General features: G+C 43.2%; 1 protein-coding gene across 4 annotated transcripts in view; it reads left to right on the top strand.

Moving 5' to 3' along the window:
- TDRD7 (tudor domain containing 7) overlaps positions 1 to 25,790 on the top strand; it is a 719,490-nt gene that overhangs the window by 14,471 nt on the left and 679,229 nt on the right. For all 4 annotated transcript variants that reach the window (XM_033917728.1, XM_033917758.1, XM_033917748.1 and 1 more), the window contains exons 2-3: positions 14,887 to 15,105; positions 21,121 to 21,262. In XM_033917728.1, coding sequence (XP_033773619.1) covers positions 14,893 to 15,105; positions 21,121 to 21,262 — 355 coding nt within the window. In that variant the 5' untranslated portion in view covers positions 14,887 to 14,892. The remainder of the gene's footprint in view (positions 1 to 14,886; positions 15,106 to 21,120; positions 21,263 to 25,790) is intronic.

The raw sequence follows: 25,790 nt of genomic DNA on the forward strand, positions 1-25,790 counted from the left end.
CCTTCCACAACAACAAATGGAAGCTCTTCTTCCACTCTGTCATACAGTGTCTTCCCGCTCTTCCATCTCAGTTAGAAACATGATGGTACTTCTGGGTCACATGGCCTCCACAGTACACGTGACTCCTTTTGCCAGACTTCACCTCAGAATTCCTCAGTGGACCCTGGAATCTCAATGGATGCAAGTTTGCGACCCTCCTTCTCAACACATTTCAGTCACTCCTTCCTTGAAGAAGTCTCTCCGTTGGTGGATGCTCTCTTCCAATCTTTCCAGAGGCTTGCTTTTTCAAACACCCCCCCATCAGAAGGTCCTCACGACAGACTCTTCGACCTACGCTTGGGGCGCTCATCTTGATGGTCTTGGTACTCAAGGCCACTGGACCAGTACGGATCGTCAATGTCGCATAAATCTGTTGGAACTCAGAGCGATTTTCAAGGCTCTCAATGCTTTTCAACATCTTCTTCCTCATCCGGACGGACAACCAAGTCGCCATGTATTATGTCAACAAACAGGGAGGGACGGGATCTGCTTCCCTTTGTCAAGAAGCTCTGAAGGTTTGGGACTGGGCAATCCACCACAACACCTTCTTTAAAGCTGTCTACATTCAAGGGGCGAAGAATTGCTTGGCGGACTACTTGAGTCGTCTTCTGCAACCTCACGAATGGACACTCCATTCCTCGCCTCTTCATCACATTTTTTCACAGTGGGGAACCCCTCAGATAGACCTCTTTGCGACTCCCCACAACTACAAACTGTCACAGTTCTCCGCCAGGATATACTCTCCTCATTGCCTCGAGGCAGATGCTTTTCTTCTGGAATGGAAGAATCTCTTCCTCTACGTGTTCCCTCCATTTCCTCTCATTCTCGAGACTCTGGTCAAGTTGAAGAACAATCATGCCACCATGATTTTAATCGCTTCTCAGTGGCCAAGACAACCTTGGTACTCCCTTCTACTTCAACTCAGCACCAGGGAGCCACATCTTCTACCAGTTTTTCCTTCTCTGCTTACACAGAGTCAAGGATCTCTGCTTCATCCCAATCTGCAGTCTCTACACCTGACAGCTTGATACCTTTCAACATAACTCCTCTTCAGTTTTCTCAATCTGTAAGAGATGTTTTAGAAGCTTCTAGGAAGCCTACCACTAGACAATGCTATCACCAAAAGTGGACTAGATTTTCTACGTGGTGTTTTTCTCATCATAAGGAGCCTCAGCATTCCTCCTTATCTTCTGTTTTGGACTACCTTTTGCACTTATCCAATTCTGGCCTCAAGTCTACATCTATCCGAGTCCATCTCAGCGCAATTGCGGCTTTTCATCAGCCTATTGAAGGGAAACCCCTCTCTGCTCATCTGGTAGTTTCCAAATTCATGAAAGGACTCTTCAATGTCAAACCTCCTCTCAGATCGCCTCCTGTGGTTTGGGATCTCAACGTTGCCCTTACTCAACTCATGAAGCCTCCATTTGAACCAATTGATAAGGCTCATCTAAATTATCTCACTTGGAAAGTGGTGTTTCTCATATCCCTCACTTCTGCTCGAAGAGTCAGTCAGCTGCAAGCTTTAGTTGCTGGCCCAACATTCACTGTGTTCCATCATGACAAAGTGGTTCTTCGTTCTCATCCTAAATTCCTCCCTAAAGTGGTCTCGGAATTTCATCTCACCCAATCCATTGTTCTTCCAGTGTTTTTTCCCAAGCTTCATTCTCATCCTGGAGAATCAGCTCTTCATACTCTGGACTGTAAATGTGCTTTGGCTTTCTACTTGGAATGCACCAAACCACACAGAACTGCTCAACTTTTTGTTTCCTTCGATCCAAATAAGTTGGGCCATCCTATTTCTAAGCGTGCCATTTCGAACTGGATGGCGGCTTGTATCTCTTTCTGCTATGCCCAGGCTGGATTACCCCTTCACAGTAAATAAAGTTAGAGCTATGGCAGCCTCAGTAGCTTTCCTCAGATCTACACCTATTGAGGAAATTTGTAGAGTTGCTACTTGGTCCTCGGTTCATACCTTCAGTTCTCATTATTGTCTGGATACTTTCTCCAGACGGGAAGGACGGTTTGGCCAAACAGTATTACAAAATTTATTCTCCTAAATTGCTAACACTCCCACCATCCCATTCTGGTTAGCTTAGAGGTCACCCATATGTGAGAATACCTGCCTGCTTGTCCTGGGATAAAGCACAGTTACTTACCATAACAGGTATTATCCAGGCAGGCAACTATTCTCACAACCCACCCACCTCCCCTGGTTGGCTTCTCTGCTAGCTGTCTGAACTGCGCTGGGCGGAAAGGCACTCGTGCATGCGCGATGTGGGTGACTCGAAACTTCGAGTTTCTTCAAGCAAGTCTGCTTGTGAGGCGTCCGCATCCGGGCTCTGTCGATGTCGTCGCCCATATGTGAGAATAGCTGCCTGCTGTCCCTGGATAACACCTGTTATGGTAAGCAACTGTGCTTTATCCAGGGCCAGCAGGCAGATATTCTCACAACCCACCCACCTGCCCTAGTTGATTTCTTAGCTAGCTATCTGAACTGAGGAGACGCGTGCTCTAACTCGGGCGGAAAGCCATTTGCGCACGTGCGGTGCAGCACTCGCAAACCTTTTTGAAGTTCTTCAAGCAATTCTGCTTACGAGGCTGTTCGCTACGGTGCTCCATGGATGATGTCGCCCACATGTCCCTGGATAACAGCTGTTCCGGTACATAACTGTGCTATCTGGTCTGTGGATTGGGAGGGGGAGTGGAGAAGGGAAACAGGTGCTGGGCCCCATGTGGTGGGTGGAGTGAAGGGAGAGGTGCTGTAGGGTTGGACTCATGGAAAAGGGGGGCTAGACGGAAGGGAGAAAGGTGCAGGACCTGCTGGTAGGAAGAGAGAAGGAAAGAGAAGCTGAATCAAGGGGTTGAAGGAAGAGTGAGTGAAATTGAACATACCGGAGGGAGGAAAAAAAGAGTGAGACGCACATTGGTGTAAGGGAGCAAGAGAGAGGAGAAGCTGGACCCAGGGAAGATGGTGGGCGTAGATAGGAGCATAGGAACAGGGACAAAAAGGAATGCTGTATGGGGTGGTATATAGACACACAGGGGTAATTCTCACATGGGAGGGTATATGGACACAGAGAAGATGGCTAGACATGGTGGAGAATAAGAATGCAGAAGGAAGATGCTGGACAGGGGGGATATAGAGGAGTGATACTGTATACAGGGGGAGGGGGCATAGAATGGTGAGATGAAGGCAGGTAGATGGGCACAGGGGAAATACTAGAAAGGGACATTTAGGAGACAGAGAATGGAGATATTGAAACATGGGGGAACAATACATACACAGAGATAGAAGATGGATGGGCAAGGAGACAGAAAAAAATGTCAAATGGTCAGGAGACTCTGGCAAGTGAGTTAAGAGAAGACAAAATAAAATAGCGCCTGAGACAAACAAGAAAGCACAGTTACTTACCGAAACAGTTGTTATCCAAGGACAGCAGGCAGATATTCCCACACATGGGTGACGTCACCGACGGAGCCCCGCAGCGGACAGCCTCGAAAGCAAACTTGCTTGAAGATCTCGAACTTTCGAGTGCTGCATCGCGCATGTGCGCGTGCCTTCCCGCCTGAACTAGGGGGCGCATCTCCTGTGAGGATCCTCAGTTCAGATACCAAGCCAAGAAGCCAACCAGGGGAGGTGAGAGGGTTGTGGGAATAACTGCCTGCTGTCCCTGGATAACAACTGTTACGGTAAGTAACTGTGCTTTATCCCTGGACAAGCAGGCAGCATATTCCCACACATGGGTGACCTCCAAGCTAAGTAAAAAGGGATGGAGGGAAGTTGGCAATTTATGAAAAAAGATTTTGCAAAACAGATTGGCCAAAATGGCCATCCCTCCTGGATAAAGTATCCAGACAGTAATGAGAGGTGAAAGTATGAACCGAGGACCAAGTGGCAGCTTTACAGATTTCCTCAATAGGAGTTGATCGGAGGAAGGCTACAGATGCCGCCATCGCTCTAACTTTGTGGCCCGTCACTCGACCTTGCAGATGAAGACCAGCCTGAGTATAGCAGAAGGGTTATTCCATGTCAAGTATCAAGGGCTCCCTGCATGACCATCACGGATTTTGATAAAACTTTATGCACAAAGTCCCACATGTATCAAACGAACTTTGGTAAAGTTTTAGTTTCGCCTGTGGAATATTCATGGAGATATAGCCATTTGTTTGACCCCATACTGCAATGACATACAGTACGACAGTGACATTCTGACAACTTTGAGACACAATATCTCACGAGCTATGTTTCCAAAAAAACTGAAACTTAGCTACCCTGCACAACTTTTTGAGCTCTATTAAGTGCTACCAATAATAATTTTTGTTGAGCACTGAGTGAATGGCTGAATTACAGTAAACTTGGCCGAAAAAATTAGTGCTCCAAAAAAAGTCAAAGTTTGACATTACTTAGCTCCCACAATAATTGAGTAATAAATGCGAAATTTGGCGCATAATGTCTCAGTACAACGTTGTTTTCAAAAGTACAATTTCAACCTCCAAGCTCTTTCCATTAGTTTACAAATTAAGTGTAAAGTTGCTAATTTGTGTCAAAAGGCCAAAAATAGGCCTGCTTTTACAGAAAAATACCTTTCAGAAACTTTTTCAAATCAGTCTCATTAGAAAGAGCATATTTCAAACCCCCTAGAAAAGTAGGCTTCATTTTTCAACGCAGGTTAACAATGCCCGAAAAAGGGGGACAAAGTTGGGAGATGTCACCATGGCAACGGTCTACGTTTCAACTTACAATTATGTCACTTTTCACACTGTTTTTCCCTGTTTATTTTTACTCAAGCTTTGGGTACAATTATAGTGTTCTTAATTAATGATTATTCCTAACTAGAAATTGAGGTGATAATTTTGTTGCATGCAGATCACAAATTACAACTTGTTTTCTTTTTCAGATCCACATTATTATTAATTCAGTTTAAAATGGATGCCAACGAATCGACTAATAATAATCCTTTTCTGCCAGACTGTGCCATTGGGCAAAAATTGTTGTCAAAGTGTCATGACGGCATATTTTATTCTAAAAAAATGTGGGCTCATTTTTTTACATAATTTGTCAACCGATGAAAAATTGCTTATCACTCGGCGCTCTGAAGTTGAACTGATGGATAAAGACCAAATCTGCCTCCACCAGAAAGCAAAGTATCTCGACAAATACGAATTAAAGCAAACATCGTGTTGTAATCCATTTGAAAAGAAAAATCACATTGTTCAAAGTGGATTGTTAAAAGTCGATCTTGCCATGTCTAATGATTTTAGAAAAGTGGCAAAAATAAATATCAAGCCAGGTCAGAAACTTTGAAGTAGGTGCAAAGCCCAATACGTTTCAATGAGTGAAGCTACTGCAGCATCTTCATCTTCAGACGATTTTGATATCAGCATCTCCGATGCAGTTGATCAAAGCTTGACTGCTTTAGGAACCTCTCCATTGAAAATTCGAAGGTTAGCTAGTAGAGATAAAGCCGGCTATGTGATACGAAAAAACTGAACGTGTGCAGAATGTGATAGCCAAGAAGATTACATCTGCTGCTGGAGTTTCAGCTGAAGAAGTTGGGCCGTCTCGTCAGTCTGTAGAATGCAAGTTATGTGAAGATTACACTGACCTCATTGAAGAAATGAAAACGAAAATTGCAATATCCAACAGGTCAATGAAAGTTCAATTATTGACGATGGCCCCAAAAAGTTGGTCAATAAAAGAAACAGCAATGAAGTTTGGCGTTTCAGAGCGCATGGTCAGAACAGCCCAAAAAGTAAAGAAAGAGAAAGGCATTTGTTCTATACCTGATGCAAAAATTGGCAAGTCCCTTCCCAAAAAAATTGCAAATAGAGTTCAAGATTTTTACGAAGACGATGAATTCAGCAGAATATGTCCTGGCAAAAAAGATTGCATTTCAGTCCGCCTCAATGGTTTAAAAGTACAAAAGCAAAAGCGGCTGCTGTTGTGTAATTTAAAAGAGCTGTACTTGGCGTACTGTAACAAATACGGAACTGAAATTGGTTTTTCCAAATTCTGTGAGCTCAGGCCAAAGTGGTGTGTAACCATTGGTGCATCAGGTGCACACTCCGTGTGTGTCTGCACAATACATCAAAATGTAAAGCTCATGCTACAAGGCGCCAATGTCAAAGAGAACTGCAAAGTTCTTATGGAAAAAACTGTGTGCGACCTAAATATCAAGGACTGTATGCTACAACGATGTCAAAACTGCCCTGGTGAAGAAGCACTAACAGCTACCTGGAAGAAATATTCAAGGATTTAGATCCAGAAGAATCAATAGAATTTAAGCAATGGGTTCACGCTGACCGTGAAACATTAGAAACAAGCGTACTAACCATGGACAACTTTATTGAAAGACTTGCAAGCAAGATTTGGAAGTTGACAAGCCACCATTTCATTTCAAAACATCAAATTGAATATTTGAAGATGTTGAAGATGGGCTTAAAAGAAACGGAAATGATCGTTTTGATGGATTTTGCTGAAAATTACTCATTTGTTGTACAGGATGCCGCCCAAGGCTTTCACTGGTAAAATTCACAAGCTATGGTACATCCTTTTGTTGCATATTACCTCAATGAAGTGGGCACATTGCAAGTTGTAAACTGTTGCATTATTTCTGATCATATGCAACATGATACGATATCTGTACACGTGTTTATTCAAAAGTTGATCGAATTTTTGGTAACTCAAACAAACATTACCAAAATATACTACTTCAGTGACAGCTCAGCTGCACAATATAAAAACTACAAGAACTTTGTGAATTTGTGCAATCACAGAAATGATTTCAACATTGAGGCTGAATGTAATTTTTTTGGAACTAGCCACGGAAAATCACCCTGCGATGGAGTTGGTGGAACAACTATACGACTGGCTGCCCGGGCTAGCCTCCAAAGACTATCAACGGATCAAATATTGACACCAAAGGATCTATTTAACTTTTGTGACCAAAATATACACGGAGTTAAATACATTTATGTTCCAAAAGAAGAAATTGAAGAAAGCAAAAAGTTTCAAGAAGAAATATGGCATGAAAGCAGCACAGTAGCCGGTACCAGAGAGCACCACCAATTTGTACCAGTCGACTCAAACTCGGTTCGTGTCAGCAAAGTTTCAAATGACACAATAAATTTTGTTGCCAAAATTTCTGATACTGCCATTCCAAATTTGAAAGTGTCCGAAATCTTTCCTGGTTGCTACGTTGCCTGTACTTACGATAATCAATGGTGGATAGGCAACGTTGTTGAAGTCTCAATTGAACAAAATGATGCATTGATAAAATTTATGCATCCTCACGGTCCAGTTCATTCATTTTATTGGCCAGAAAGGCAAGACGTTTGTTGGGTTCCAGAGCAACACCTCATCTGCATGCTTTGTGCCCCTTCAGTTACATCATCCGGCCGCCAATATCAATTTCCAGAAACTGCATTGAAGAAAGTGGCTCAAAAATTTAACATAATGTTATAAAGATTGCTGGCAGTTAAAATCAAAGTGGACTTCACTTCGGCTTGGGAACCATATAAGATACCCAATTTAGGCTTGGGAACCTAGGATAAGACACCCTAATCATTGGCTTTGGAACCAGAAAGATACCAACAAAAGGCTTTGGAACCTTGACAAAGAAACCAAATGCGAGGCTTGGGAACCTGGACGAAGTGGCCCACGCATGGCTGGTATTGCACAGCTATCGGGCGTGACCCCTATGGCGATGGGGTTGCTAGTTCAAACTCTTGAACTGGTAGTGACAATGTCACCATGGACCAACGCAATAGAGTAGTAGTAATACTACGTCAATACAAAACTGTAACTTTAAAAATGACAGAACTATGTTGAAATAGAGGTTGTTGCCATGGCAACGTCTCCCAACTTTGTCCCCCTTTTTCAGCCATTGTTAATCTGCGTTGAAAAATGAAGTCCACTTTTCTAGGGGGTTTGAAATATGCTCTTTCTAATGAGACTGATTTGAAAGAGTTTCTAAAAGGTATTTTTCTGTAAAAGCAGGCTGAAAATACCCTATTTTTGGCCTTTTTACACAAATTAGCAACTTTACACTTAATTTGTAAACTAATGGAAAGAGTTTGGAGGTTGAAATTGTACTTTTGAAAACAACGTTGTACTGAGACATTATACGCCAAATTTCGCATTTATTACTCAATTATTGTGGGAGCTAAGTAATGTCAAACTTTTGACTTTTTTTGGAGCACTAATTTTTTCGGCCAAGTTTACTGTAATTCAGGCATTCAATCAGTGCTCGGCAAAAATTGTTATTGGTAGCAATGAACAGAGCTCAAAAAGTTGTGCAGGGTAGCTAAGTTTCAGTTTTTTTGGAAACACAGCTCGGGAGATATTGTGTCTCAAAGTTGTCAGAATGTCATTGTCGTACTGTATTTCATTGTGGTATGGGGTCAAACAAATGGCTATATCTCCATAAATATTCCACAGGCGAAACTAAAACTTTACCAAAGTTCGTTTGAGACATGGTGGACTCTGCATATGAAGTTTCATCAAAATCTGTGATGGTCATGCAGGGCACTTTCCAAGAATCTGATCACTTGACATGGAATGACCCAGAAAGAAATGCAAGCAGCCATCCAGTTGGAGATGGTGCGCATTGATATAGGACGCCCCAACCTGTTTGAATCAAAGGAGATGAAAAGTTGAGGAGATGTTCTGTGAAGTTGAGTGCGTTGGAGGTAGAAAGCCAAGGCACATTTACAGTCCAAGGTATGAAGGGCCGCTTCTCCAGGATGAGAATGAGGCTTTGGAAAAAAGACAGGCAGAACAATAGACTGATTGATATGAAATTCTGAAACAACTTTAGGTAAGAATTTAGGATGAGTACGGAGGACCACCTTGTCATGATGAAAAACTATGAAAGGTGGATCTGCCACCAACGCTTGTAATTCACTGACTCGTCGAGCAGATGTGAGGGCAATCAGGAACACAGCTTTCCAAGTGAGATATTTGAGGTGAGCTTTGTCAAGCGGTTCAAAAGGAGGTTTCATAAGTTGAGCTAAAACAACATTGAGATCCCAAACCACTGGAGGTGGTTTAAGGGGTGGATGGAGATTTAGAAGTCCTTTCATGAAGCGAGAAACCTTAGGATGTGCAGAAAGAGGTTTTCCATCCAGAGGCTGATGAAAAGCAGCTATAGCACTAAGATGGACTTGAATAGATGTAGTTTGAAGTCCAGAATGTGACAAATGAAGCAAGTAGTCCAGAACTGATGCTAAGGAGGACGATATGGGTTGCAATTTACGTGTAGAACACCAAGCAGAAAATCTAGTCCACTTCTGTCCATAACATTGTCTAGTTGATGGCTTTCTGGAAGCAAGTAATATATCTTGAACAGACTGAGAAAATTGAGGAAAGTCTGTTATGCCGAAAGGTACCAAGCTGTTAAGTGTAGAGACTGCAGATTGGGATGAAGCAAGGATCCTTGACTCTGCGTGAGTAGAGAAGGAAATACTGGTAGAAGGAGAGGCTCCATGGTGCTGAGTTGAAGTAGAAGGGAGAACCAAGGTTGTCTGGGCCACCGAGGAGCTATCAGAATCATGGTGGCATGTTCTGACTTCAATTTGACTAGAATCTTGAGAATCGGAGGAAAGGCATAAAGGAATTGATTCCTCCAGTCCAGTAGAAACGCATCCGCTTCGAGACGTTGAGGAGTGTAAATGCGGGAGCAAAATTGAGGCAGTTTGAAGTTGAGAGGTGATGCAAACAGATCTATCTGCGGAGTTCCCCAACGAACAAAGATTTGGCGAAGAGTAGGAGAATTGAGCGTCCATTCGTGAGGTTGTAGAAGACGACTCAATTTGTCCGCCAAATAATTGTGTTGACCCTGAATGTAAACAGCTCTGAGGTAGATGTTGTGAAGAATTGCCCAATGCCACAATTTCAGAGCTTCTTGACAGAGGGAATGAGATCCCGTCCCTCCTTGTTTGTTGACATAACACATGGCTACCTGGTTGTCTGTACGTACAAGAATCACCATGTCGTGAAGGAGATGTTGAAAGGCTTTGAGAGCATAGAATATCGCTCTGAGGTCCATCAGATTGATATGACACAGACGGTCTGCTGAAGTCCATAGACCTTGAGTTCGGAGACCATCCACATGAGCTCCCCAAGCGTACGTTGATGAGTTGGTTGTGAGGACTTTCTGATGAGGAAGAGGGTGGAACAGCAAGCCTCTTGAAAGATTCAAAGAGAGCATCCACCAACGGAGAGACTTCCGCAATAAAGGAGTTATGGAAATCAGTCGAGATGGTGGATCCACGGTTTGCTGCCTTTGGGATGCCAGTGTCCATTGAGGAATACGAAGGTGAAGTCTGGCAAAAGGAATCACATGAACTGTAGAAGCCATATGACCGAGCAGAACCATCATCATTCGTGCTGGAACGGATGGAAGGTGGAAGATTTGATGAGAAAGCTGAAGAAGCGCAGCCTGACGTGGTTGTGGAAGGTAGGCTCTCAGATTGATAGTGTCCAGAGTTGCTCCTATGAACTGGAGAGACTGAGAGGGAGTCAATTGCGATTTGGGAAAGTTTATGTGAAATCCCAAACTTTGAAGAAAAAGAATAGTCTGTTGGGTCGCTGCAATAACCCCTGAAAAAGAGGGAGCTTTGATGAGCCAGTCGTCGAGGTATGGAAATACTTGGAGACCCTGGTTGCGGAGAGCTGCAGCCACCACCACCAGACATTTCGTGAAAACTCTGGGAGAAGAAGCCAACCCGAAGGGGAGAACTCGGTATTGCAGATGAAGGCTTCCTACTTGAAATCTGAGGTACTTGCGAAAAGTTGGATGAATAGGGATATGAGTATATGCCTCCTTGAGATCGAGGGAACACATCCAATCCCCGTGATCCATCAAGGAATACAAAGTCGGCAGAATGAGCATTCGAAATTTCTCTTTGACTTAGATATTTGTTGAGAGCTCTGAGATCCAGAATAGGTCGCAAATCTTTTGGGGAACTAGAAAATAACGGGAGTAGAATCCCAAGTTCCTTTGGGCAAGAGGAATTTCCTCTACAGCTCGCAGGCGAAGAAGAGCCCGAGCTTCTTGAAGAAGAAGGGGAAGGTGCGACTGATTGGAAGGACACTCTCTTGGATGGCGATCTGGAGGCACCTGAAGGAACCGAAGAGAGTATCCCTCTCGTAGGATGGTAAGTACCCAGAGATCTGATGTAATGAGCTCCCACTGGTGATAAAACGTGGAAAGTCGACCCCCTATGGGGAGGGGAGAATTTGGAAACAGAGAAATTGGAATGCTCAAAGACTGAGCTGGTTTGGTGGCAGCAGGAGTCTGAGACTTTTGCTGGCGCTGTTGTTGTGGAGGACGACGAGGAGGAGGCCTGGAAAAAGCAGGAGTCGTTTTCTGAGGATAACGACGTGGAGTCTGTTTAAAACCTCTAGTTGGTGTAGGTTTAGGTTTTGGTCGAATGAGGGAAGCAAAAGAGCATTCATGTTCTGAGAGACGCTTAGTAGCTGCTTCAATAGAGTCATCGAACAATTCGTTCCCCTGACAAGGTAGATTCGCCAATCGATCTTGAAGATTGGGATCCATGTCAACAATGCATAACCATGCCAAACGACGCATGGCTACAGCAAAGGCAGAGACTCAAGAAGAGAGTTCAAATGCATCATATGAGGCTTGTAACACGAAGAGTCTTAATTGAGAAAGAGTCTTGAGGATGAGTTTGAATTCCGAAAGACGAGTTGTGGAGATATCCAGGTAAAAAGATGGTAATATCTTCAGAAAGTGGTTGAAGTAAGATGTAAAAATGTAGCTATAATTAAGAACTCTGCCATCATGGAGTTCTGGTATAAACGACTACCAAACTTATCCATGGTACGACCTTCTCTGCCTGGAGGAACTGAAGCGTAGATTTTGGAAGGATGAGCTTTCTTTAAAGATGATTCTACTACCAAGGATTGATGAGAAAGTTGAGATTTTTCATAACCCTTACATGGAACAGTTCGATAACGGGATTCCAATTTAGATGGAATGGCAGTGATGGAATAAGGAGTCTCCATATTACGAACAAAGGTTTGTTTGAGAACAGGAGTCATCGGTAAACGTAGTGACTCTTTAGGTGGATGAGGAAGTTCCATATCTGCTAAATATTCAGGAGTATATTTAGAATCTGAATGGAGATCCAGTTTGAGAGCTTGTCCCATATCAAAGATAAATTTTGCAAATGAAATGGACTTGGAATCAGATGCTTCCTCAGGAGACATACTGCGAGATTTAGGAAGTGCTGAGTAGGAAGGAGAAGCCTCTCTAGAATATGGTGAGAGTGGTTCTGATTCCAGACGTAGAGTTACAGAAAAAGCTGTACTATGTGGTGGAGTAAGAGAATGTTTTCTCTTAAGGCTCCTGGATGGAGAAGTCCCAGGTATACGTGGTACCGAATGAGTCAAGGTCTGAGGAGAAGTGTCTTGACGAGTTGGTTTCGACGGTGGAGTCTTCGGTCGAGAAGTACTTCGAGTCGATGCTCGGTGGTGTCGGGATCCGTACTTCGAAGAACGAGGCAGAGAAGTCTCGGTATCCAAAGCAGAAGACTCCCTCCAAAGCTTGGAAGTAAGATGTCTCGAATGCTTCGACCGATGCTTTGGAGGAGGCGATTCCGGAGAAGAATCAGATGAAGGCAGTCTCTTCGGTGTCCGGGATCGGCCTCGAGGTACTAGAAGCTCTGGTTGGGTGACAGGCTGATCCACCCGAGGCAAGTCGAGGATGGGACCAATTGAGCCACTAAAGAGGAAATCTGAGTGGTCAATATAGATTTTAGCATGTCCTCCAGCATCGGCACCGAGACAGAAGGTTCTGATCTCGTAGGTGCAGCAGTACGCTCCGAAGAGGGTGACCTCGAAGGTGAGTATTTCCTTATCTTGGAGATACGCTTGGAAGATGGGCGTGATGAGGACTCTGGTGGCTTCTTGGGTACGGCACCTGAAAGAGAACCAGGAGACTTACCCCCCATGGAAGACTTCACCGATGTCACTGTCTTCGAGGGAACCGAAGTAGGCAAGGTCGAGGCCTTCGAGACCGAAGCTCCAGCCGGAACCTGGGTCGAAGCCTTCGAGACTGTGGTCGTCAATGTAGTCGGAGTCGAAGCCTTCGAGACCGGGGCAGCCGCCGAGGTCGAAGTCGGATCCAAAGGTTGCTCCATGTCTCCGAAAAGTTGAAAAAATTGGTCGCACCGGCGTCGAAAGGCCCGAGGAGACAGCGGCAGTGGGGATCGGTGACCGAAATCACACGATTGCACTGACGACAATGTTTAAACCCGGTGAGAGGCCGGGACATAGAAAAAATAAAGTCTGTGTCGAACAGAAGGAGCAATTGGGCCTAGGCCCAAGGCTCACTGGCCGGCAAGGAAGAAAAGAAACAAAAAATTTGTTTTATTTTTATTTTTTGTAATAAAAAGGAGAAATAAAATAGTAGAGCACAGCGACCGAACTTTTCTGAAAAAAAGAAACAGCCGCGGTGAAGAGAAGGCAAAATTGCTGCAGAGATGTAGAAAAACGTGTCTTCTTGTCTCCACGGAATTAAACGAACTGAGGATCCTCACAGGAGATGCGCCCCCTAGTTCGGGCGGGAAGGCACGCGTGCATGCGCGATGCAGCACTCGAAAGTTCGAGATCTTCAAGCAAGTTTGCTTTCGAGGCTGTCCGCTGCGGGGCTCCGTCGGTGACGTCACCCATGTGTGGGAATATGCTGCCTGCTTGTCCTGGGATAATAAAATGACGAGACAATAAAAGGTAGAAAAAAGAATTTTGTTTTCTAGTTTGTGAATAGAATATATCGATTTGAAATATCGTATTTTTGGACCATAAGACGCACTTTTACCACCCCCAAAAAGTGGGTGCGTCTTATGGACTGAATACACTGTACCCCCCCGGTACCTTTTTTAGTGGCGGTGGTCCAGCATGGTTTCCTGGATGACTGCTTTTGTCTTAGAAGAGCGATGCAGAACACAGGAGCGCAACCTTTGTGCTTCCTGCCTGGTCGTGCTGCTCTGTGATTGGCTTAGGGCTCTCTCTGACCAGGGGGTTTGCGGAAACAGAGACTGAGCTGGCGGGAACGGGGCTGAACTTGTGGAGTCAGGGGCAAACTTTTCCCTGTGTCATTCTATAGTGCAGAGCACATATAGTTATATTTCACCTCACTATGTCGCACACATTAAGGACTCCTGAGGAAGATATAGGCTGCCAAAACACGGACCATGTTGGGTCCTTAGTATATCCACTCCATCTGGATTTTGCTGCCATATTTTTAATAAAGTGATTTTATTTTGAACTCCTGCTGTCATCCTAGTATTTTGTGGATTTTCCACTCTTTCCAATTTTGGTTTGATTTTTGTGCTTCACCACCCCTTTATTTTTTGATGGATTTGTTTTAAATCATGATTTAAAATCGCTAGTCAGACTTGATTTAAATGCCTGTGTGTGTCATAATGAATGGATTAATGGAATAGAACTATCAAAAAATGTAAACATTGCTTGAATATACAGCCTCATGCTACATAATTAAAAACTAATCCTTATTTCCTGATGAATAACTTTGACTATATTGTATCTTAAATAGAAAATTATATTTAGATAATTTTCCCTCAAAAACTTATTTTATTAAAAAAAAATTCAACTTTAAATGAAAAAATATCTGATTTTTAAAAATTAATTGACTAGTTGTTGTCCACCCTGATGTATATCATAGCCATGATGAATATTTGCTTCTGAACATGCTGTGACATAGAAAGAATCTAACAACACAAAAATATAAAAAAAACAAGTTTACAATTTTGTTACAATTTTGAGACTGTTTGTTTTATACAGCTTTTAATGTTATACAGGTAAAGATGCAGGAAATGGATAAAGACCTTATTGCAAAGATGCTACGAGCAGTACTCCAGTCAAATAAAAATGGTGTTGCCTTACCCCATGTGCAAACAGAGTACAAATCCTTGACAGGAGACTGGATCCCATTTAAACAGCTGGGCTACCCTACCTTAGAGGCATACTTGAGAAGTATTCCTACGGTTGTCAAGGTAGAAACCAACCAAAGCGGTGAGGTAAGCCTACTATAGAGTAATCACACAAGTTATCCTAATATTAAATCAATTTTTTTTTTCCTTCCTGCTGCCATTCAATTATTCTGCTAGATATCTTTATTTTTCTTGATTTGAGGCAATAAAAACTAGACCAATTTGCATAATCAATGTTTTAGGTGTAGATTTTTTTTCTCAACAGCATAAAACCAAATAATCTTTTCTCAAGCGGCTCTAATTCTGTAATACCTTCCAGAGTTATATCTATCAGTATAGATATATAACATGACTCTCTACTCAAGCCTTGGCACTTGAGCACTTTACATTTCTCTGATATTGGGAGCTGACCAAGGAAATCCAGCAGCTGCAGGGGGAAGGGAGAAGTGGACTGGTGTGGGAGCTAAGCTTCTCCCCCTGACAACAGGTGGAGAATAGAACCTATTTAAGATAACATGTCTAGTGGCATGACGCCTAAGGCGCAAGCTGAAGTCGCTCCTTTGTTCAACGAATGAGTGCAGCGAAGAGTAGGATGAATTATTCTCACAATTAGAAACATAGAAACATGATGGCAGATAAAGGCCAAATGGCCCATCTAGTCTGCCCATCCGCAGTAACCATTATCTCTTTCTTTCTCAGAGATCCCACGTGCCTATCCCAGGCCCTCTTGAATTCAAACACAGTCTCTGTCTCCACCACCTCTTACGGAGACTGTTCCATCATGCATCTACCACCCTTTCTGTAAAAAAGTATTTCCTTAGGCTCCGGAGAAATTTATCACCTCTTAGCCAGTCCTAATGCTAAAATAACAGGAACATGTCTATCCATTAACCAATTCCATTAAAATTCTGGGAATCACGCTTGACCGTCAATTGACTTGGATCAATCATACAAATTTGGTGGTACAAAAATGTTTCTATATATTATGGAAACTATGGACCATTAAAAAATATTTTGATCCAGTGTCTTTTAGACCAGTGTTTTTTTTTCAACCTTTTTACACCCATGGACCGGCAGAAATAAAAGAATTATTTTGTGGACCGGCAAACTTCTAGGACTAAAATTTAAAAACCCCATTCCGCGAGCTCGGTCCCCAGAAATCATCTGATCCCATCTGCACAAGCCTCAGTTATGATTATATATTGAATGTATTTTATTAAAGTATAAAAAGAAACAATATTCTGTACAATTATCATTTTATAAATACAAATAATAGAGGAAGGATCAACAAAACCCTGTCTCCCCTCTCCTTCACATATCTACTATCAAGAAAACTGAATAAGCCATGCTACACAGAAATATCTTGCTAACAGACAGGAATAGTGTTAGGAGAGTGCAACTAGGGCAACTGCCCCTGATCAGAGAGTACCCTAAGCCAGCTGGAAGCTAAAGAAGCACTGCCCGGGCTTTGCAGTCCCCAGTTATATATAACACCAACTCTAGCAGGATATGTATTTCAAATCTGATATATTCTAATCACAAAATAGAAATAAAATTATTTTTTTTCTACCTTTTGTTGTCTCTGGTTTCTGCTTTCATCTTCTTTTCACTCTCTTCCTTCTAGCATCTGCCCCTTCCATCCACTGTCTGCCCTCTCCCCCTTCCATATGGTATCTGTCTTCTCCCCTTTCCATCCAGCCTGTGCCCCCTCTCTCCTTTTTACATGATTCATTTCAGCTTCACTTCTCTCTTCATTTTTCTCTCCTACACTAGATCTAGCATCGTAGTCCCTCTCTGCTTATTTCTCTGCTGACCCCTTCCCATCATCAATCTCTCTACTTTCTCATGCCTGTCTCTCCCTTTCCCCTCCTGTAATCTCCCTGCCAGCTGGTTTCCTTCCTTTTTTCTTTCTCTCTTCCATCCTCCTCCGGTCCAGCAGTAATTCTCTTCCCTTTCCCCCCTCCCAGCAGCATATCTCCTCCCTCTCCAGCTCCAGTAGCAGCTGTCCCTTTTTTTCCCTTGTCCAGAAACTTCCCAGACTCCTTTCCCTCCTCCCCTCCCAGCAGCATCTCTCCAGGTCCAGTAGCAGCTGTCCCTTTTTTCCCCTTGCCCAGCAGCTTCCCAGCCTCCAACAGTGGCTTTCTCCCCTCCCAGCAGCTTTCTTTATTTGCCAGCACAGCGATTCAGGAAGGCAGTCTTGTGTCCTTTGTTGGTCGTGCCGCCTCTGAGGAAAGAGGAAGTTGCATCATTGGAGATGGCCACGACTCAGCAAAAGCCCCAAGGCTGCCTTTGTGAATCGCTGCGCTGGTAAGTAAGGAGAGCTGCAGAGAGGGGAGAAAGCCACTGTCGGAGGCTCCCCATGATTTCGCCGGCCCTGCGCGGACCAGCAGAAATTTCCTGCGGGCCGGCACTGGTCCACGGACCAACGGTTGAAGAACAGTGTTTTAGACTATTGGTGCAATCATTGACCTTACCCATTCTGGATTACTGTAACATCATTTATTTGGGATCTTCCCAAAAAATTTTAAGAAGACTGAGAATAATTCAGAATACTGCGGTTCGACTGATATTTGTTCTGAATAATAATAATAATTTTATTCTTATATACCGCCAAAGCTGTGGTAGTTTGAGGCAGTTTACAACAAAGAAGAGCTGGACAATCAGCGAATACAGATACAATGTAAGATCATCAAAATACAGGAGAGCATGGTACAGAGGTGAGGCAGGACATACGCAGGTAGGGCTAGTTTCAGGGCGCTGGTCTTTGACCTGGGGGCTGCCGCGTGAGTGGACTGCTGGCACGATGGACCACTAGTCTGACCCAGCAGCGGCAATTCTTGGGTTTTATGTTCTTTTAAAGAAATCATTCCAAGTAGTTCTTCTTTAACACTGAAGTCTTCAAAAACCATCCGGATAAAGACTAGTAACTGGGCTATGTCTCTTATGTCTATAGATTCATCCAGTTGGAGTGAGAAAGCAACACAATTTGAAACATTCTCCAACAATTGTTCAGTTGTGTCTCCACACATTTTTTTTTTTTTTTAAATTCACCGCACAACAGTGTTTCTTGACAATTGTACATCTTGAATAGCAGCTATGATCTTTCTTATTTTTAAATCCTTCAAAAAGATTATCAGCTGCTTCAAGAAAACCATCTTTTACAAATTCCCCTTCAGTGAAAGGTTTACATTTCTTTGCGATCAGGTTGCTGACATTGAAGGATGCAATGGTTGCATTGACTGAATGTTCACCATCCACTGTTGCTGAGTAGCCAATTTCAATTTAAGTTCTTTAAGCTTCATTTTACGAATTTCACTTTTGGGTGGAAAATCAGCATCAAACTTATTCCTATGCAGAGCCTTATAATGACATTTCAGATTACCCTTTTTGGGCAAGGATACTGGGGCATTACAAATTAGACAACAATTGTCTTTCACCATGATGACGAAGTAGTCCATTTCCCATTCATCATGAAAGTGGTAGGCTTTGCTCTTCTTTGGAACACTCATCTTGGTTATACTGGGGTGGCTGGATGTTAAGAAGGCCAAATCTGCTAAGTTAGTATAAACACTGGCTGAGTCTGGTCCAAAACTGTCACTGTTCCAAAGTATTAAAGATCAACAGGAACTGAAGATCTCTGGATGATGTGCAATACGAGGACTGGAGATGCCAAAACCACCCATGCAGTTCTAAAAGTAAAAATAAGAATTCATCATACTGGCACCAATAATCAAATTCCACCAAACAATCATCAAAACTCAAACACCTGTCCAGCAAACCAGATAAAATCAAATACCGCCAAACAAGTTCAAATACCACCACATGCGATTTAATAAATTCTGCACACAGTGTAGAATCAACGCAAAGGCAAGACAAAATAAAATTGCAGTGTGGAATCAATGCAAAGGCTAGGCAAAATAAAATTGTAGAGGCAAACAAAAGTCAGTGGTTTGAACCAATTCGAAGGCAAGGCATAGGCAAGTTAGAACAAAATTGGAAAAGCCCACCAAAGTCACCAAATTCTTGACACTTTGTTCTGCCCGAAAACATTTAATGAAAGCAAACTATAAAGCAACCAACAACCAGCACATGACACAACTAATACGGTACGTGTATTCAGGGAAAGCCTGGGCAAATAGATATCGCCCAATATATAGCACACTTCTAAGAGGTATTGGGGCAGGAATGGATGATTCTGAGAGGCAGGAGACCAGATATGATGCCGGGCCTGAGGCGGGGCACGGACGACGGCCCCCTGGAATACCCATAAACTATTGGCATAAAAACAACAAGCGCCCCAAGTACACCCGCAGGCAAGATTCCCGCATGTAGGGAAAAAAGACAGGCAAAGGATCAGTAGCGGCGGCAAGCCCTCGGCAGACGACTTGCCGGCACGAGCTCTCTCCTAGCAACGGGGTGAGCTGCTGGAGAGATGGAGCCAAGTGGGGCTGGCGATCTATCTCTGACCATTCTGCGATCTACAGGTAGATCACGATCTACCTGTTGGACATGCCTGGGTTAGAGGATGTGCGCTAGATGTGGTATATTTAGATTTTAGCAAAGCCTTCGACAGTGTTCCACACAGATGTCTAATAAATAAACTGAGTGCCCTTGGGATGGATCCCAAATTGACGTACTGGGTCAAGAACTGGTTGAGTGGAAGACGACAGAGGGTAGTGATCAATGGAGATCGCTTTGAGGAAAGGTGTGCTTCAAGGTTCTGTTCATGGGCCTGTTCTTTTTAACATTTTTATAAACTATATTGCTGAAGGGTTGTCGGGTAAGATTTGCCTCTTTGCTGATGATGCCAAAATCTGCAATAGAGTAGACACGCCGGATGGTGCGAATAATATAAAGAAAGACCTGGCGAAGTTTGAAGAATGGTCTGAAATTTGGCATCTAAAATTTAATGCTAAGAAATGCATGGTCATGCATTTGGGCTGCAAAAACCAGAGGGAACGGTACAGTTTAGGGGGTGAAGACCTTATGTGCACGATGGAAGAGCGGGACTTGTGACTGTATGTGATGATCTTAAGGTGGCTAAACAGGTTGAAAAGGTGATATTAGGTTGCATAGGGAGAGGTATGGCCAGTAGGAAAAAGGAGGTATTGATGCCTCTGTATAAGACTCTGGTGAGACCTCATTTAGAGTATTGTGTACAATTCTGGAGACTGCATCTTCGAAAAGATATAAAAAGGATGGATTTGCTCCAGAGGAAGGCTACTAAAATGGTGTGTAGTCTTCGTGATAAGGCGTATGGGGACAGACTTAAAGATCTCAATCTGTATACTTTGGAGGAAAGGTGGGAGAGGGGAGATATGATAGAGAAGTTTAATTACCTACATAGTATAAATGTGCATGAGTCGAGTCCCTTTCATTTGAAAGGAAACTCTGTAATGAGAGGGCATAGGATGAACTCTGGAGTAATCTGAGGAAATACTTTTTTTTACAGAAAGGATGGTAGATGTGTGGAGCAGCCTCCCGGTAGAGGTGGTGGAAACAGAGACTGTATCTGAATTCAAGAGGGCCTGGCATAGGCACATGGGATCCCTTGGAGAGAGAAAGAGATAATGGTTACTGCGGATGGGCAGAGAGATGGACTATTTGGCCTTTATCTGCCGTCATGTTTCTATATTAGTCAAGCACTTGGCTCCAAATTTCAAACAGTTTGGTGATCTGGCCCCTGGACATTTTCTAGTTGTGCATAGAACTTTGTAAAAGTTAGTCCTTTGTAAAAGTTAGACTTTTTTGGACCAAAAAAATACCAGAACTATCCTGAAAGATTCCTAATAAATATCAGTTTTATGCTTGGCAGGCCTCCATTTGAGAGAATAAAAATAATTTTTCATAAATTTTAAATTTGCTAGAGATACACATTACATATTGGTAGCTTTTAATTAAATTTGAAGTATTAGACGTATGTTGTCCCAGAGTACCTTGTTAAATCTTCTGTACTGTTTTTAATATGTAATTTAACCAATTTTTGAAATTACTATCTTTTTATTTTTACATTACATTGTTTGTGCTGTTTGCTTAGATTTTTTGTAAAACTGAAAAATGAAGTACATTAATGTCTCTCTCTTTCTCTCTATGGGGTACCAGCTTATTTGCTCTGCTATGGCTTGCAAAGAAACTGCACAGATAGCTAAACTTGTAGCTCGTCAGAGAACAGCCAAAAAGAACATAGGAAGACAGGTGAAGTGTCAGATGAGAATAAAACACATTGCTCCTATCACACTTATAGGTAAGGCTTGAAAAATTTTACACTTTGATCAGTAGTGAAGTTAAGGAGTAGTCTCTTGATTAAAACAGTGGGTTGAGAATCAAGGAAGCTAGGACTTAAATTCTGCTGACTATTTTGTGACCATGGGCAAATTGTTTAATTTAAGATGTATTTTGAAAGTCCAGCAATGAAACCAATTTGATCTCAAAGCTTGTCATAGAAGTTCAGACAAAAGATTTGACATGACTATGTTGTAAGTGAAGTGCTTGTGTCAGGGGTCCATGATAATCTGTGCAAATATATTGCATACATAAGATATGTACAGAATCTATGTGATATGAACCTTATTTTAAAAAAAAAGTAAAATAATTAAAACTGTATACGTAGGCCAAAATATCATTAATGAAATTAGAATTAAATTCAAAATAATTCAAGGGTGGCTATACACATATAGATGTGATAAATAAATGAAAATAATGAATGAAATATGGATATATTGCATTGCATCTATGTACAAAATAAGAGCCAAAAATATAGATAAGTTGTAAAATTAATAAATATAGATATTTGATGGAAAATTAGAACATTGATATGAGATTAGAAACAACTCTTAAATCCTTAGGAAATACATACAGTATTTACCTAGTTGTTTTGAAGCTGGATGAATTCACACAGTTCATCAATTTTAAAATCCATCTACTCTGTAAAGTACAAACAAAAATAGGTTTGATACAGATTTAAAAATATCGGTTTTACTCTTAACTTTCTAAAAGTTATCAATTAATGATAACTCTAATGAAAATATCTACACATCAGATATCTTTAACTGCTACTTTAGAAACTCTTTAAATGTGTATCATACTTTATAATGAGAACTAAAATATTTGCAATATGAAAAGTACTGTTGCTTGACTGGTTATGTAATTTCACCTATATCTCTTTCATGTTTATAGAAACTGCTTCTATTTCTATTAAATGAAATGTATTCCTACTTCTATCTTTTTTTTATTGTATGGATATATTGTATATACTTGAATATAAGCCTAGATGTTGGGGCCAAAAATTGGGGAGGGGGTGGCGGGAGGTTGTCGGTTTATTTGAGTATTTGTCCTTTCAGATCCATTACAAGCCTCTCCCCTGGCCAACCTTAAGCCCAGTGGTGAGCCAGGGCCAAAGTGATACTCCGTACTCCTGTCCCATGCAGTCTCACTACTCAAAATTGCTGACGCACATTCCCATAGTGATTGCTATGTTAGTTTACTCCCTTTTCTTAAAGAGATTAACCCAACGCGGTTCCTATACATTGAATTGCAATCAGGTACTCAAAAGAGTTTCCCCTTTCTGTCCCTGCAGACTCACAATCTAACTGTAGTAACTGGGGCAATAGAGGGATTAAGTGACTTGCCCAGAGTCAAAAGGAGCAGGCTGGGATTGAATTCCCAATCTCAGGGTACTGAGGCTGTAGCTTTAATCACTGATATTGAGACTGTAAATGATAAATTGATTTCACTGCTGGACCTTATGTATTTCCATCTTGGCCATCTCTGCTCCTTCATTGTTGTATGAATGCAAACTTTTGTCTGTTCTCCAAGGCATGTAATCCTTTACTGCCTCACATAGCATATAAACCCTCCTGAGACATTGAAGTATTGTACCTGAATATCTCATCTTGAGCTACTACTGGAAAAAAAATACATAGCATGAGTTTGGGGTGGGTTTTTTTTTTTAAAAAAGTGCCAGCGGTGTGCGCGCCCCATCTCTTCGACCGACCCGCACAATTGGTGTCTTCAGTGCCTGGGTCCGGATCACAGGGCTTCCACCTGCACCCATTGTGCTACACTTAAAAAACGTACCTTAAAAAAATCGCCAAATCCAACAGAAACTTCTATTCGGTACCGCGATGACTGAACCCTCGGCATCCACACCGGTGTCGACGACTTCTAAGCCGGCACCCACTTCATCGACACCGCTAGACACCGCTGCGGCGTCGCACCCTTCAGGTAAGCCGGCTAAGAAGCCTTCCTCACTGGAGCGTCCTCCGGTCGCTGTGGCAGAGAGTCCAATCCTGCCGACCGCGAGGCGCCCTCGTAAACGCTCCGCCCCTATAGAGATGAGTGCATCCTCCTCGGCCTCCTCATCCTCTGGGCGTCGAGCGGCACCACAGGTACCGCAGAAAAAGAAAGCGGTACCTGTGCCTTTCTTGGATTGACCGTATTGCGGCTATCCTTCAGGTCCAACTTAAAGAGCAGTTACAACAGCTCCTTCCTGCTCTGTTGGCACCGAGCCTTCCAGTTCCGGTCCGGTCTGAGCCTCCTGCCGTGGAGCAGCCCTTATTGTTGGCTTTGGCTCTATCGGTACCGGTTTATTCTTCTTCTTCGACCTCCATGCCGGTATTGTCTGCCGAACCGAGAAGCCTCCATCGTGCGGTCCAAACAACTGACCCCGCACTGATGTCTGATCCTTCTCGGCACCGCCAACCTTTTACTTCCCCGGGTACCGCTTCTCTGAGCTCCGGGAAGTCGGCGCGCAAAACCAGTCATACTGAGTCTTCGACCCCGGAATCCCGGGGTCGTGCTTCCCAAGTCAGGGATCCAGATCTTTGGGATGACTCAGAAGAACCTCTGTTGTCCGGAGAAGAGGCATCCTCCCCTGAGGAAGAACCTGCTGGCCGAGATCCTTCTGCCAAGTCTGATTCATCTTCCTTTACATCTTTCTTAAAAGGAAATGTGTGAGTCTCTCTCTATTCCTTTGGAGGCTGAATCTAAAAAGTCTAAAGCTTTTCTTGAAGCTTTGGACTTTGATCAGCCGCCTAGGGAATTTCTCAAGCTACCCCTGCATGATATATTACGAGAGACTTTCTATAAGAACCTGGAGACACCTTTAACCATTCCCGGTGCTCCTCGGAAGTTGGACACTTTATATAAGGTTATTTCCATTCCGGGCTTTGACAAGCCTCAACTTCCACACGAATCATTGCTGGTAGAATCCACCTTGAAAAAGTCTACTGGCGCTAGTGTCTATGCATCTGTCCCTCCTGGCAGAGGGTAAAGCCATGGATAAGTTTAGCAAGCGTCTCTATCAAAACGCTATGCTGGCTAACCGCTCAGGTAATTATGCCTTTCATTTTACCTGAAGCATCTTATCCAACAGCTTTCCTCGTTTGAGAAATACCTTCCTGATCGAAAGCTTCCCTTATTCCATCAGTACACTTCTAGTCTATTGCAACTTCGCAAATTCATGGTGCTTTCAATATACGACACCTTCGAGCTCACTTCTAGGGCCACGGCCATGGCGGTTGCAATGAGACGTCTAGCTTGGCTTAGAGTTTCTGAACTTGATGTTAACCACCAGGACCGCCTTGCCAACGCTCCATACTTGGGAGACGAGTTGTTTGGGGACTCTTTAGATTCTACCACTCAAAAGCTATTCCCCCATGAGACTCGCTGGGACATACTATTAAAGAACAAGAAGAAGCCTCCACCTTCTCGTACTTTTCGCCAGCAGTCCTATCAACGTCGCTACTCTGCTTGGCCTCTTCCTCCGGCTCAGCAACAACCTAGGCGTCAACGTCAACCACAACGCCAACAACCTCGGGCTCAACAACAGCAGGTTGTGAAACAACCTGTACCACCTAAACCCACTCAACCCTTTTGAATTTCTTCTCCAGGACATAGCCAGTCTACCTCCATCTTCTCTTCTGCCCCAACCAATCGGAGGTCGTCTATCCATTTTCCTAAACCATTGGGAGATCATCACCTCAGATCAGTGGGTTCTAAACATTATTCGCCACGTCTATTCTCTCAATTTTCAGACTCTTCCCACCCCAAATCCTCCAAAAGAGTCTGCTTTGAACATGCCTCAGTCCTCCCTACTCCTTCAGGAGGTCCAATCCCTTCTTCTGAACGCCATAGAGGAAGTTCTTCTAGACCAGAAGGGGCAGGGATTCTACTCCCGCTATTTTCTGGTCCCCCAAAAAACCGGAGACCTCAGACCCATTCTAGATCTCCGAGATCTCAACAAATGCTTGGTCAAGGAAAAGTTCAAAATGCTTTCTCTGGCCACACTTTATCCTCTTCTCACTCAGGGCGACTGGATATGCTCCCTCGATCTCAAGGAGGCCTACACTAACATCCCGGTCAATCTGGCCTCCAGACAGTATCTCCGCTTCATGATCAATCGCTGTCATTACCAGTACAAAGTGTTACCCTTCGGTCTTGCCTCCTCTCCCAGGGTATTCACAAAGTGTCTCATTGTGGTGGCTGCTTTTCTACGCTCTCATCATCTTCAAGTCTTCCCTTACCTGGACGACTGGTTAATCAAGGCTCCTTCATCTCAGGAAGTGCTTCATGCCACCAACCAGACCATCCTATTTCTCCAACTTCTGGGTTTCGAGATCAATCTGCCCAAGTCGCATCTCATCCCTACTCAGCGGCTTCAGTTCATCGGAGCGATCTTGGACACTGTTCTCATGAGGGCTTTTCTTCCATCCAATCGCCTTAAAACTCTTCTTCATCTCTGTCAGCAGGTGCTCTCACAGCTGTCCATCTCT

Source organism: Geotrypetes seraphini, chromosome 1, assembly GCF_902459505.1.
Source record: "Geotrypetes seraphini chromosome 1, aGeoSer1.1, whole genome shotgun sequence".
Taxonomy (NCBI): domain Eukaryota; kingdom Metazoa; phylum Chordata; class Amphibia; order Gymnophiona; family Dermophiidae; genus Geotrypetes; species Geotrypetes seraphini.